At 42.5% G+C, this 15,000-nt stretch overlaps 3 protein-coding genes across 6 annotated transcripts in view; 2 read left to right on the forward strand and 1 right to left on the reverse strand.

Moving 5' to 3' along the window:
- The window catches only part of slc8a3 (solute carrier family 8 member 3), a 15,178-nt gene extending 14,382 nt beyond the window's left edge, over window positions 1-796 (forward strand). For all 3 annotated transcript variants that reach the window (XM_060871554.1, XM_060871556.1, XM_060871555.1), the window contains one exon: window positions 1-796. This exon is cut by the window's left edge and continues 559 nt beyond it. The gene's annotated coding sequence lies outside the window, so the exon portion shown is untranslated.
- Window positions 797-6,357: 5,561 nt separating this feature from the next.
- Window positions 6,358-8,082, reverse strand: LOC132846604 (tetratricopeptide repeat protein 9A). The gene is made up of 3 exons (XM_060871298.1): window positions 7,428-8,082; window positions 7,117-7,299; window positions 6,358-6,984 (listed from the first exon to the last, which is right to left on the reverse strand). The coding sequence occupies exons 1-3, from the start codon at window positions 7,888-7,890 to the stop codon at window positions 6,905-6,907; spliced, it is 726 nt and encodes a 241-aa protein (XP_060727281.1). The 5' UTR covers window positions 7,891-8,082; the 3' UTR covers window positions 6,358-6,904.
- Window positions 8,083-10,298: 2,216 nt separating this feature from the next.
- On the forward strand, window positions 10,299-13,943 carry mrpl2 (mitochondrial ribosomal protein L2). Of its 2 annotated transcripts, none has more exons than XM_060871557.1 (7): window positions 10,299-10,404; window positions 10,590-10,681; window positions 11,158-11,338; window positions 12,428-12,572; window positions 12,826-13,052; window positions 13,142-13,215; window positions 13,314-13,943. In XM_060871557.1, the coding sequence occupies exons 2-7, from the start codon at window positions 10,613-10,615 to the stop codon at window positions 13,524-13,526; spliced, it is 909 nt and encodes a 302-aa protein (XP_060727540.1). In that variant the 5' UTR covers window positions 10,299-10,404; window positions 10,590-10,612; the 3' UTR covers window positions 13,527-13,943. The 2 variants fall into 2 exon arrangements, with proteins under 2 accessions (XP_060727540.1, XP_060727542.1); XM_060871559.1 differs by having other exon boundaries at window positions 10,338-10,404; window positions 10,593-10,681.
- Window positions 13,944-15,000: the final 1,057 nt, after the last annotated feature.

Below are 15,000 nucleotides of genomic sequence, written 5' to 3' on the forward strand. Positions count from 1 at the left end.
AGAGAGAGAGAGAGAGAGAGAGTAGGACACAATGACACTGTCCCCCCCTCTTTTGCACTACCTCTCTATCTCTCTTCTTTCATTTCTTCTCTCTCCCACCCAAAGATCAAACACCAGAGTCTTAACTCAGAGTCTAAGAGAGAGAGAGAGAGAGAGAGAGAGAGAGAGAGAGGGAGAGGTCAGGAAACAGAGCATCCCTGTCCTCAGATGCTTCAGACTCGTCCTCTCTCTCAGTACAGAGTGTGTGTGTGAGGAGTCTGAGCTTCTCCAGAGTCTCTATTTTTTCTCGCCACTTGCAGAGGAACTGAACTCTTTTCTAATTAAGTATTTTGGGGAAAAAACACAGAAAAAGACAACAATTTAAAAAATAATGTACAAAAAGAGAGTGAACTATTTTCAAATTTACGTATCGGATCAGAGTTTATGTATCGAATATGATCACTGTTATTGAGTGGAACTCATGATGTTGTTTTATTTGTGTTTGCTAACTTTGCTACAAGTCAGAAGCTTACAGCACACGCGCACACACACACACACACACACACACACACATACATACAGTACACACACATACACACACACACACATACACACATACAGTTGAGGCCAAAATTATTAGCCCCCTTATGAAATTAGACAAAACTCTTGATTTCTCCATGGAAATGACCATTAACAACAAGTGTTTTATAGTGTGTTTGTTTCCAAAATAACAAAGACAAAATCTCCACTAAGTTTGATTAGGATATTTAATTGAAATAGTGAGTTGAAACAAGAAAGGGCAAAAATGAAACGTCCAAAATTATTAGCCCCCGTTCATTAATAGTCAATAGTGAACCCTTTCTGAGCCACAACTGACAACAACCTCTTAGAGTAGTTCTTTACTAGGTTGGCACAGGTTTCCTGAGGGATTTTAGCCCATTCTTCCATTGCAAATTGCTCCAGCTGGTCCAAATTACGTGGTTTCCGAGCATGGACATTCACTTTGAGCACTCGCCACAGATTCTCAATAGGATTGAGGTCTGGGCTCTGTGCGGGCCACTCCAGGACCTTTGTTTTGGTATCCTTCAGGAACTGTTGGACCAATTTCGATGTATGCTTTGGGTCATTGTCTTGTTGGAAGACCCAGCGACGACCTAAGGCTAGACTACGAGCAGATTTCTGCATATTATCCCTCAAAATGTCAACATAATTTTCTTTTTTCATGATGCCATGCACCCGAACAAGGCTCCCTGTGCCTGAAGCTGCAAAACAGCCCCACAGCATGATGCTCCCACCACCATGTTTAACTGTGGGAACTGTGTTCTTAGGGTTGAAGGCCTCACCCTTTCTTCGCCAAACATAAGCAACATCCATGTGCCCAAACAGTTCCAGTTTAGTCTCATCAGACCAAAGCACAGACTCCCAAAACTCATCTTTACCTTTCAAATGTTCACGGGCAAACCTCAGTCTAGCTGTGATGTGCCGCTGTTTGAGTAAAGGGGTTCTTCTGTGACGATGGCCCTGAAGCCCACCACGATGAAGAGCCCTCACAACTGTGTTCCTTGAAACATCAACTCCAGAAGAGGCCAGGTCAGCAACAATCATCTTGGCAGATGTCTGGGGCATCTTGCTGATATCTCTGACTATTTTCCTCTCCAGGGTTCTTGAAATCTTGCACTTACGACCACGCCCAGGTTTGTTTCTTACAGAATTTGTCTCCTTGTACTTGGCAATGATGCAACGTACGGCGGTTCTAGACACTGTGAAAAGCTTGGAAATGGCAGTATAGCCTTCCCCCTTATCATGAGCCTCCACTATCTTCTTTCTGAGCTCAAGACTGATTTCCTTTGTCTTTGGCATGGTGAGTAAAAGTAGTCTCTCCCAATAATGTGTTCAAGTGCCCTGTTCCTTGGAGTCCTTTAATGCTGATTGAATGCCCAGGTGTTGTTAGGAAGCCAATTGACTGCACAGGTGTGGTTTGAAAGCTGATTGATTAATTAGGTGTGTTTTGAAAGCTGATTGATTAATTGGGTGTGTTTTGAAAGCAAATATTCACAAGGGGCTAATATTTTTGACCACCCCATTTTCACTATATTTGATTATAAAGCAAGCCTAAAAATGTATTTTATATTCCAAAATGTACCAAAAGCTACTAAATAGCACTGGCGAATGTTTGATTATATCAAGTTTTATCAATGCTGCAAACATTGGAAAGATCTTTAGGAAAATGTTCCAAAATTCCTGGGGGGCTAATAATTTTGGCCTCAACTGTACATACACATACACACACATACATACACACACATACACACACACACATACACATACATACACACGCACACACACATACATACACACACACATACACACACACACACACATACATACAGTACACACACATACACACACATACACACACACATACATACACATACACACACATACATACACATACATACACACACATACATACACACACATACACACACACACATACACACACATACACACACATACACACACACATACACATACATACACACGCACACACACACATACATACACACACATACACACACACACACACACACACACACTCATACACACATACACACACATACACACACACACATACAAAACAGATCACACTGGGGGAGGAGAGATAAGAGGGACAAATGAGTCTAACTTTCTTGCATCACTTCCTGAATGGATTGACGTACTATATGATACAACAGGTAATGTTGCCATGTTTTCGGTATATGTTGTGCATTTTGGTCATATGCACACACACACACATGCACGCAGAGTGAGTGAGTGACACATACACATACACAGAGGGAACTGAGCTCTACAGATTTGTGGTGTTTACATGTTTGGGTTAAATTTGTTAACACAATTTTTACAAAGTTCTCATCTAAGATAGAAACTTCTGCTGTACTTGTGTGTTAAATTGATGGTTCCAGCTAGACTGAAGCTAAACCTTGATAATATTTGATGTTATATAAAGACGTGTGCGAGTGTTTTGTAAAGGTAAAATTATCATTACGACTGTTCAAGCTCAAACACACTCTGTGGTTTGGTATATGACAAGAGCTCCGGTCCTGCAGTTGGCGCTGTTACAGTTTACATGCGACAGGATGAAAAGTTCCAGGTGTGTAGAGTTTTCATCACTTACGACGTGCACGACACAGCCAGTGACGTCTCCCCACGCTGTGTGATTTCTCCACAGTTCCATCCTTTTGTTTGTGGAAGTTAACTGAACGTTGTTTCAAGCTGAAACGTCATATCGGGTCATAGTGTAGGCGAGGGAAAACACTGCCATCGAATTGTCACGTGACCTCCACAGTTCAATGATTGCGGAATTGATAACATTTTATGTATTGTGCAATTTCATGTTTAACAGGGACACGTACAAAACCAGTAAACACACGGCCAATGGGAGGCAGAGCTACTGGGGCAGGGCCAATAACCAAAGAGTACAACAGGGGAAGGAGCTGTGTGTTTGTGTCTGTCTGTCTGTCTGTCTGTGTGTGTGTGTCTGTGTTTGTGTATGTCTGTCTGGGTGTGTGTGGTGTGTGTGTTTGTGTCTGTCTGTCTGTGTGTGTGTGTCTGTGTTTGTGTATGTCTGTCTGGGTGTGTGTGGTGTGTGTGTTTGTGTCTGTCTGTCTGTGTGTGTGTGTGTGTCTGTGTTTGTGTATGTCTGTCTGGGTGTGTGTGGTGTGTGTGTTTGTGTCTGTCTGTTTTTGTGTGTATGTGTTTGTGTGTATGTGTTAGCTTGACTCTGGTGTTTTTCTGCCCATTGTAAATAATTTTAAGATATAGATTTGGCTGTTATGGGGTGGGGCATGGGCAGGGCAAACACACACACACACACACACACACACACACACACATCTTTATTGTTGCTGTTTACATCTTATTTTTGATGTAATATTTTCATTTTATGACTGAAGGCCTGTGTGCAGATCAAACAATCCATATATGGACAAGTGGGTGTGTCTTTTAATCCATATATGGACATGTTGGTGTGTTTTTAAATCCATATATGGAAGTCTTCAAGTGGGCTAAAAGAAGCTGGTTCATATTTGTTCAAGTGTTATCACAGAGTTTGTTAGCCAGCTAGCTAACCTGGCAGGATTTCTGTATTAACTGAACAAATCTTTAGTGTTAATGCAGCTTTCAAATTTTCTTAATATTTACTACTAGTGCTAGGTAACTGGCTAACAAGAGCTAATGAGATATTATTTTTAAACTATTATAACCTTTATTAAAGCTAGCCAGTTAGCTAGCATAGGTTAACCTGACAGGGTTTTTATATTATATTTTTAATTGTTTATATTATTACTTTACATTATTGTTTACATTATTAGTAGCTGACTAACAAACATGTTTGAAACTGACAGGATTTAAAATATGGCAGAAATCCGCACTGACTTTTGTTTACTGGTTTTTGTAATCGTCCCTGTTACCACTAGCTAGCATACACAAGCTAACCTGAAAGAATTACTGACAAGATCAGGTTATTAACAATCTTAATCACTAATGCTAGCTACAGAGAATAAGCTATCCTGTCAGAATATGAAGCTAATAATAATAATAATAATAATAATAATAATAATCTTCATTAATGCTAGTTAGCTAAGTCAGGCTAACTTGACAGGATTTCTGAAAAAATGCATGAAAAGGTTTTAAAATCATACAAAGTATGAAAGAATATCAGTACAGAAGAAAGGGTCAGTAAAATTTCTGTTAACACAAGATAATGATCTGCACACAGATCCTCCTCATTCTGTGTGTTTGTGAGTTAGTGTGTGTGTTTGTGAGTCTGTGTGTGTATCAGTGGGTGTGAGTGTATGTGTTTGTGAGAGTGTATGTGTGTGGGTCAGTGTGTGTCTGTGTGTGAGGGTGTGTATGTGTGTGAGTCAGTGTGTGTGTGTCTGTGTGAGTCAGTGTGTGTGTCTATGTGAGTCAGTGTATGTGTGTGTGCATGAGTGTGTGTCAAACAAACACATTTTCTTTTTAATTCACTCAGATTAATTAAATAATATAACAGTTGGGTCTGAAGGCCAGAGTACATGATCACGTTACTGTCCTCATGTGGATGTGTCCCAAATTACAAAGCTGAGAAAATATAAAGGAAAAACTGCACAAAAATACAGACACCAGAAAAGAGACAGGCGTGTGTACGACTCTGATTAGCCTGTGTTAGCAGTGTGCTACATGGGCAATAAGTAGGTTGTGATTTGGGACACAGCCGAGTGTAAACAGTGTTGGATTGGTGTTTAAGTGTTCAGACTTCTGGGACAGTATGAAAATATAAATACATAAAGATAAATATATTTGTATTGTGGGATCTTCTCAAATTATTAAAAAAAATTCTTTGTTAGCATTAGCATCCTTTATTGGACTGTTAACACCAATTTGTGATATTTTACATTAAATGTTTTATTTTTAGATTTATTTTTATTGAGCTGAGATAGAAATCAATCCGCACACAGGTCTGAGAGTATGAATAATAATTATAATATGTTTATCTGTCACTTTGTTATTTATTCTCTTGGTAAACTATTTAATGCAAATTATTTGATTATATTCAGCAAAAAATGTTCACTCGATGTCACCTGGAAATGTCAGTCTAAACACCCCATCGCCCATGTAACACTGTGTACTGGATGATTGTGTTGGATTACTCTTCATTACACTACTCAGTGATTCATTTTTTATTTTCAGGGAATTGTGCATGACGTAATTTAATTTCACTTACATTTATCAGATTATTTATTTATTTTCAGTTCATTTTGTCAGCAGAAAAATAAAGGAACCTATTTAGAAAAACAGCTTATGATTCTTCTTCTTCTCACTCACACTCTCACTCATTTTCTACCGCTTATCCGAACTACCTCGGGTCACGGGGAGCCTGTGCCTATCTCATGGGTCATCGGGCATCAAGGCAGGATACACCCTGGACTGAGTGCCAACCCATCACAGGGCACACACACACACACACTCTCATTCACTCACACAATCACACACTACAGACAATTTTCCAGAGATGCCAATCAACCTACCATGCATGTCTTTGGACCGGGGGAGGAAACCGGAGTACCCGGAGGAAACCCCCGAGGCACGGGGAGAACATGCAAACTCCACACACACAAGGACGAGGTGGGAATCGAACCCCCAACCCTGGAGGTCTGAGGCGAACGTGCTAACCACTAAGCCACCGTGATCCCCCTTCTTCTTCTTATTATTATTATTATTATTAAATAATTTGAAGTCACTTTTCTGTCATTTGCTTTTGTCACATTTCTGACAGATTAGCATTTTTGCTAACTCATCATGTTATGGTTAAAAATGATATCAGTGTCGTTTAACCCATGAGTTTCACCAGTTTATTAAATTACTGAAAATAAAATAAAAACAGTCCTGACACTTAAACTGCAGTCACAGAAAATGAAATGATTTCAGTGAACACAAAAATACACACAATTTATTACACTGAATATAACAGTGTAACGTTTTTGTGAAATGACATCACCATCATCTCAAGTCTTCTGTTTTTATGTTTGAAGCTTGGTGAAAAACAGTGATGCATCATGGAGGTGATTCGGCACAGTGAGACAGTTTCCTTGTTTCTGTCTTACTCATGGCTGGCTGGCTGTCTGTCTGTCTGTCTGTCTGTCTGTCTGTCAGTCAGCTTTGTGCACTACAAGAATGGTGAGTTGTAATCAGACATTACTCTTTCATGCAGACAATCGAAGCTATGATCAGTGATGTTAACATTAATGTTATAAAGATCACACAGTTTGTGATATTAATGATGACTCTGTGTGTGTGTGTGTGTGTGTGTGTGTGAGAGAGAGAGAGAGACAGAGAGAGAGAGAGAGAGAGAGAGAGAACATTGGTAGTGAGACAGATCAGTGAACTACACAGGATCCTTTTTTCCTCGAGCGATTCGGCGGAGCTTCATCTCAGTCAGCTGGATGTAGCGAATCACATTGGTATCTGTCACACACACACACACACACACACACACACACACACACACACACACACACACGGTTACACTCTTAAACATATGTGTTTCTGTCTTCTGTTATACTATATACACTGTGTGTGTGTGTGTGTGTGTTGTACCTGTGGGTTCCTGTTTGTGGGACTCCTGCAGGTAGTGTAGGGCGGAGCTATAGTCTCCCAGGTGATAATAGGCCACGCCTGAGCGGTACAGAGCTTTAAAGTTCTCTCCCTCTTTCCGGAGAACCTTGAGACAGTACTCCTTCACCCGCTCATAATTCACCAGCTCCATCTGTAACAGACACGCTGTACACACACACACCGTCAGACTTCGAGACAGTGATGTCATGGTAACAGAGTGGTGTGTGTGTGTGTGTGTGTGTGTGTGTGTGTGTGTGTGTGTGTGTGTGTGTGTGTGTGTGTGTGTGCTGTACCTGCCAAGCTGTTGTAGCACTCGAGCTCCGCGCTCTCTGCAGCTCCCCGCTGCTCCTCCGTTAGTCCTGACCTGCTTGGAGATCTCGCGCTGACGTCAGCGTCCCCGAACCCGAGCGCGCGGCCCAGTCCTTTCATCTCGAGCAGCGCACGGTGGTATTTACCGATGGCCTCACGGTATTTCTTGTCCCGATAGCACTGCGTTCCCTGCGTCTTAAAGTCCAGTGCACGCCGTAGCAGCTCGTCGGGCTCGCGCGCACTGCCAGCGTGGAGGTGATGATGAAGATGATGATGAAGATGATGATGGTGCTGGTTTTGCTGCTGATGCTGCTGAAGAGAACGAATCTCACTCGCGCGCACAACGGCGGAAAGCTGAGCGCGCGGCGGCGGCTGCCCCAAAGAGCCAGTAACGCCCTCCGGTGCGATCTTCCCTTCACACCCGGACCGGTCCAGACTCATCATCATCTCCGTGTGCGTGTGTGTGCGTGTGTGTGCGTGCGTGCGTGTGTTTGTGTGCGTGCGTGCGTGTGTGCGTGCGTGTGTCCTTCCCTCCAGTTTATTCCCTCTGCAGCTCGCGCTCTTTCCGCCGTGATGTGTCGGTTGTCGTGTCGGTTGTCGTGTCGGTTGTCGTGTCGGTTGTCGTGTCACGTCCCTAACGCAAAGCATAAAAACGGTTTATTATGATTTTGTTTAATTTCTTTGTTCCTGTGTTCAGGATTATTATTATCAGGAGTGACAGAACAGCTCGGGTTGCCAGATTGGAGTGCGTCTCCAGCCAGAATCCCGGGTTTAACCCATCATAAATATGGAGCAGTAACTCCGCCCACCTCTCAATTTATAGTTACAATTAAATAGATTTCTCTCACAAATGAATGTAAATACAGATTATTATTATTATTATTATTATTATTATTATTATTATTATTATTATTATTATTATTATTATAAGCACTACATGTCACACCCTCCAGTGCCACCAGGATGATGTTCCTGTCTGGTTCCTCACATGATGTCTTTGTCTTTCATCTAAATGTATTTTCCTCACCCCAGTCACCACAATCACTACAGTCACCACAATCACCAAAATCACCACAATCACTACAGTCACCACAATCACTACAGTCACCACAATCACCAAAATCACCACAATCACTACAGTCACCACAATCACCACAATCACTACAGTCACCAATCACCACAATCAACACAATCACTACAGTCACCACAATCACTACAGTCACCACAATCACCACAATCACTACAGTCACCACAATCACTACAGTCACCACAATCACCACAATCACTACAGTCACCACAATCACTACAGTCACCACAATCACCACAGTCACCACAATCACCACAATCACCACAATCACTACAGTCACCACAATCACTACAGTCACCACAATCACCACAGTCACCACAATCACTACAATCACCACAATCACCACAATCACTACAGTCACCACAATCACCAAAATCACCACAATCACTACAGTCACCAATCACCACAATCAACACAATCACTACAGTCACTACAATCACTACAATCACCACAATCACCACAATCACCACAATCACTACAGTCACCACAATCACCACAATCACTACAGTCACCACAATCACCAAAATCACCACAATCACTACAGTCACCAATCACCACAATCAACACAATCACTACAGTCACCACAATCACCACAATCACTACAGTCACCACAATCACCAAAATCACCACAATCACTACAGTCACCAATCACCACAATCAACACAATCACTACAGTCACCACAATCACCAAAATCACCACAATCACTACAGTCACCAATCAACACAATCACTACAGTCACCACAATCACCACAATCACTACAGTCACCACAATCACCACAGTCACCACAGTCACCACAATCACTACAGTCACCACAATCACTACAGTCACCACAATCACTACAGTCACCACAATCACTACAGTCACCAATCACCACAATCAACACAATCACTACAGTCACCACAATCACTACAGTCACCACAATCACCAAAATCACCACAATCACTACAGTCACCACAATCACCACAATCACTACAGTCACCACAATCACCAAAATCACCACAATCACTACAGTCACCAATCACCACAATCAACACAATCACTACAGTCACTACAATCACTACAATCACCACAATCACCAAAATCACCACAATCACTACAGCCACCACAATCACCACAATCACTACAGTCACCACAATCACCAAAATCACCACAATCACTACAGTCACCAATCACCACAATCACTACAGTCACCACAATCACCACAATCACTACAGTCACCACAATCACCAAAATCACCACAATCACTACAGTCACCAATCACCACAATCAACACAATCAACACAATCACCACAATCAACACAATCAACACAATCACTACAGTCACTACAATCACCACAATCACTACAATCACCACAATCACTACAATCACCACAATCAGCACAATCACCACAGTCACCACCGACTTGCTCATTGGGGATAAATACAAACACATTTAAATATAAATACAATATTAATCTTGAATTTTTGTATATATATTTGTATAATGTTTACCTTTTTGTACATTCTGCAATATTTCTTATGTCATGTAAAGCTGATTTTAGACAATTAGTTTATTGTTAAAAGTCAAATACATTTATTTTCTTTATTTTATTATTAATTTATTCTATATCCTAAACTCTACAATATATAATATTAAATACACTAGATCTTATAACCCATCTTACAGCCTATGAAGTGTATTTAGCCTTTATACAGTACACAGTGTGGAGGATGTTATTATATCCGTGTAAATATTAATACTACAGTGCGGAGTCTAACCGCTAGATGGCACTCACCGATTTTAATTGCCATATGTGACGTCATCACATTGCGACGTTTCATGCGGATGCTGTGCTGAAGGGCGCCGTGTGTAGCGTCTTAAAGTCCTTTAGGGTGAGTTTTAATACATTACACACATTTTCCTCTATGTGTTATTAGTCATTAAAACCCCTTTCGATAAGAGTACTAATGGATTAGTGTATAAAGCACGATACCGTGACGTACCTGCTACATCGGTGCTGTATTACTCCTTTATATTACAGTGAAATGGTGTTTATTATTGTGTGGTGTTTCTGCAGCAGGTTGTAGTTTACATGGTGAAATGTCAGTGGTGTCTCTGTGTCGTGCTCTGGGAGCGTTTACTCTCAGCTCCAGGGTTCTGACAGCTCCGGTGAGTGTGTGAGTGTTTCTGTGTGTGTGTCTGTGTGTCTGTGTGTGTGTCTGTGTGTGTGTGTGTGTGTTTCTGTGTGTGTGTCTGTGTGTGTGTCTGTGTGTGTGAGTGTGTGTTTCTGTGTGTGAGTGTGTGTGTGTGTGAGTGTGTGTGTGTGTGAGTGTGTGTGTGTGTGTGAGTGTGTGTGTGTGAGTGTGTGTGTGTGTGTGTGTGAGTGTGTGAGTGTGTGTGTGTGAGTGTGTGTTTCTGTGTGTGTGTGTGTGTGAGTGTGTGTGTGTGTGTGTGTGTGTGTGTGTCTGTGTGTTTCTGTGTGTGTGTTTTTGTCTCTGTGTGTGTCTCTCTCCCTAACTCCTCCTCTCTCTCTCTCTCTCTCTCTCTCTCTCTCTCTCTCTCTCTCTCTCTCTCGTTTTGAGGTAAATTGAATAATTGATCACATACACATTTACATGTAAATGTTAATTTTGTGTGTACTGTAGTTGTTTGCCCCCCTTGCCCTGAGAAGCATGGTGGGCGGGGCCACCCTATTGAGGCCACAGCCAGTACGCTTCTTGACCACCACCATGCCCCGCCCACAGAACAGGACCCTGTGGAAGCAGACCGATAAATACACAGTCCGGCCGATCGGAGTTAAAAAGACCGGAGGGCGGGACTACACAGGTACACCTGTCTCACACACTGTCCTGTCTTTACTACACAGGTACACCTGTCTCACACACTGTCCTGTCTTTACTACACAGGTACACCTGTCTCACACACTGTCCTGTCTTTACTACACAGGTACACCTGTCTCACACACTGTCCTGTCTTTACTACACAGGTACACCTGTCTCACACACTGTCCTGTCTTTACTACACAGGTACACCTGTCTCACACACTGTCCTGTCTTTACTACACAGGTACACCTGTCTCACACACTGTCCTGTCTTTACTACACAGGTACACCTGTCTCACACACTGTCCTGTCTTTACTACACAGGTACACCTGTCTCACACACTGTCCTGTCTTTACTACACAGGTACACCTGTCTCACACACTGTCCTGTCTTTACTACACAGGTACACCTGTCTCACACACTGTCCTGTCTTTACTACACAGGTACACCTGTCTCACACACTGTCCTGTCTTTACTACACAGGTACACCTGTCTCACACACTGTCCTGTCTTTACTACACAGGTACACCTGTCTCACACACTGTCCTGTCTTTACTACACAGGTACACCTGTCTCACACACTGTCCTGTCTTTACTACACAGGTACACCTGTCTCACACACTGTCCTGTCTTTACTACACAGGTACACCTGTCTCACACACTGTCCTGTCTTTACTACACAGGTACACCTGTCTCACACACTGTCCTGTCTTTACTACACAGGTACACCTGTCTCACACACTGTCCTGTCTTTACTACACAGGTACACCTGTCTCACACACTGTCCTGTCTTTACTACACAGGTACACCTGTCTCACACACTGTCCTGTCTTTACTACACAGGTACACCTGTCTCACACACTTTGACGAGACAGTGAGACTGATACACACTTGCAGTGTGAGTGCACAAAGACTAATTACAAACAGCACTGTTCTGGGTGCACTACATGTGTACTAGGGGCCATTAGAAGTGCACTCGTGGTGTAGCTGAGATGTAGAGCACCAGACTACCAGAGTGTTGGAGCTCTCAGATGTGTTGACTTTCAGCCTGAACTCTGTTGGTCTTGTTTTAATCCACTGTGTGGCCTGTAGGAAAGATCCGGAGGCGGGGCATCGGAGGGGGCCACAAACAGAGGTACAGAATGATCGACTTTCAGCGGCTGCGTTTTGAAACAGGGAAAGAGAAGGGCACTCAGATCGAGGAGCGAGTGATCCAGGTGCGCTACGACCCCTGCAGGTACAAACACACACGTGCACAAATAAGTAAATGAATAAATATTGGGAGATAGAAAGACACACAGAGAGGCAGATAGAGAAAGTGAGACAGGCAGAGAAACTGATAGTTTGGAAGAGAGAAGGATATATGGAGGAAATGTGAGTCTCTCTGGGTACAAATACAGACAGTCAGACAGAGATGCAGACAGACAGGCAGCCAGACAGTGAGACAGATGTAAATAGTGCAGCGAGAAAAATAATTTTTTTCCCTTTAGGTCAGGTGACATTGCTCTGGTCGCCGGGGGAAACCGTAAGCGTTGGATCATCGCCACTGAGAACATGCAACCTGGTGACCTGGTTAAAAGCTCATCTGTGATTGGTCGGATGGCTGTGTCAGCCAATGAGGGTGATGCCCACCCACTGGGAGCACTTCCTGTAGGAACTCTGATTAACAACCTGGAGCTCCAACCGGGGAGAGGAGCACAGTACATCCGTGCAGCAGGTGTGTGTGTGTGTGTGTGTGTGTGTGTGTGTGTGTGTGAGAGAGAGAGACAGTCACAAACTCTTGCTGAATTGTGTGTGTGTGTGTAGGGACATGTGGTGTACTCCTGCGTAAAGTGAACGGAACTGCAATCATTCAGTTGCCTTCTAAACAGCAGATTCAGGTCAGATCCACACACACACACAGTCACATGACACAGTTCTGCATTCTTATTGGTGTGGTACAGAATTATCTGCATGATCTCTCTATATATACCTGCAGGTGTGTGAGACGTGTGTGGTGACGGTGGGCCGTGTGTCGAATGTGGACCATAATAAGCGTGTAATAGGGAAAGCAGGGAGAAACCGTTGGTTTGGTATCAGACCATCAAGTGGACTATGGAAGAGGAAGGGTGGGTGGGCGGGGCGTAAGATCAGGCCCCTCCCCTCACTGAAGAGTTATGTCAACATGCCATCTGTCTCTGTACAGCCCTGATACACACCTGTGTGTGTGTGTGTGTGTGTGTGTGATGCTGACACTGTAGTAATTACGTATAAAGCAAGTAAATCAAAGCTCAGACATACAGCAGAGCTCCATTGTGAGGCTCAATAGTGCGAACACCAGGTCTGTGACTAGTGTGACAAGAGTTTCTGCTGTTTAATAGAAGAAGGGAAGAGGAAAAAAATCTGACTCACACAGACGTTATTAACACTTTCAGTGTTTATTGTTTATTCTGAAGGTCACAAGATCAGAGTCTGATTATAAAACTGATTACTGAACAGATTCGACTGAGAAATACAGAGATGAACTGATGTAGAATTGAAACACAGTGAGCTCCAGACCTCAGGATCACACGGACACTGTGGGGAACAACCTGCAAATAAAATAAATAAATAAAGTGTTAAATTGTGTGTTGAAGATTTTGTACTCTTTCTGATGTCAGTGAATGTGTGATAGATGATGATGATGATGATGATGATGATGATGATAATAAACTAACTACTTTATAGTGTAGAACAGATTTTCCTCCACTGCAGTGTGATCAGATGTCACTGATGGATCTGTTCTAACATCACATCTGGAGTCGGGGCTCGAGTGTCTGCTGTCTGAAGTGAAAGAGGAAAGAAAGGAATCCTGAAAGATTCTCATATTTAAATCTCTCTAACCTTTTACATTGTCCTCATGTCACTGATGTTAATATAATCAGTAACAAGGTGTGTGTGTGTGTGTGAGCTTATAAAACAATGAGCTTTAGAAGTTTTACTTTGCAGGAAGCCGACATGCTGATGCTGATTTGCCCAGTTTAGAGTAAAGCTCAGACACCAGGGGGCGCTGTGAGACTGCTCTTTCATTTATAGACATAAAAGCGCTGTCTCTCTCTCTCTCTCTCTCTCTCTCTCTGGAATGATGAAGTGCACATTCTTTTCTGTGTTCCAATCCTTTTTTTTAACACTTTCCCAGGACGAATCCTATTGGCAGCTATAATTAGTGTTGTAAAAGTTTGTGTGTGTGTGAAGTAGATGAGCTAATTGATGTAGAGAAACAGACAGAATCTAATTAAGGGTGATATTTCCATTGGTGTTTATTGTGTGTTAGTGTAGAACACTAGCTTTGTCTCTCTCACACACAGGCCACCTTAACCTTTAGTGGTGTGTGTTTGTTAAGCAGACACAGACAGACAGACAGACAGAAAATTATAATCAGCTTCATTAAGGAGGTGAGACAGCAACTGAATTCACACAAAAGAGTAACAGGATTCTCTCAGGACACACACACTTTAATACACACCCTGAATCCTGAACACTTGAAATCTCTGTGTGTGGAATCAGTGTTGTGTCTTAACGCTTCACAGACGTTAAAGAGAGAAAAAATCATAAACAAGTTCCAGATAAAATGAGCTAAAAGAGGAGCTTCTGATTTAACATGGAAGTAGGACACACACACACTCACACACACTCACTCTCTCACA

Source organism: Tachysurus vachellii, chromosome 6 (assembly GCF_030014155.1).
Source record: "Tachysurus vachellii isolate PV-2020 chromosome 6, HZAU_Pvac_v1, whole genome shotgun sequence".
In the NCBI taxonomy this organism is placed as follows: Eukaryota; Metazoa; Chordata; class Actinopteri; order Siluriformes; family Bagridae; genus Tachysurus; species Tachysurus vachellii.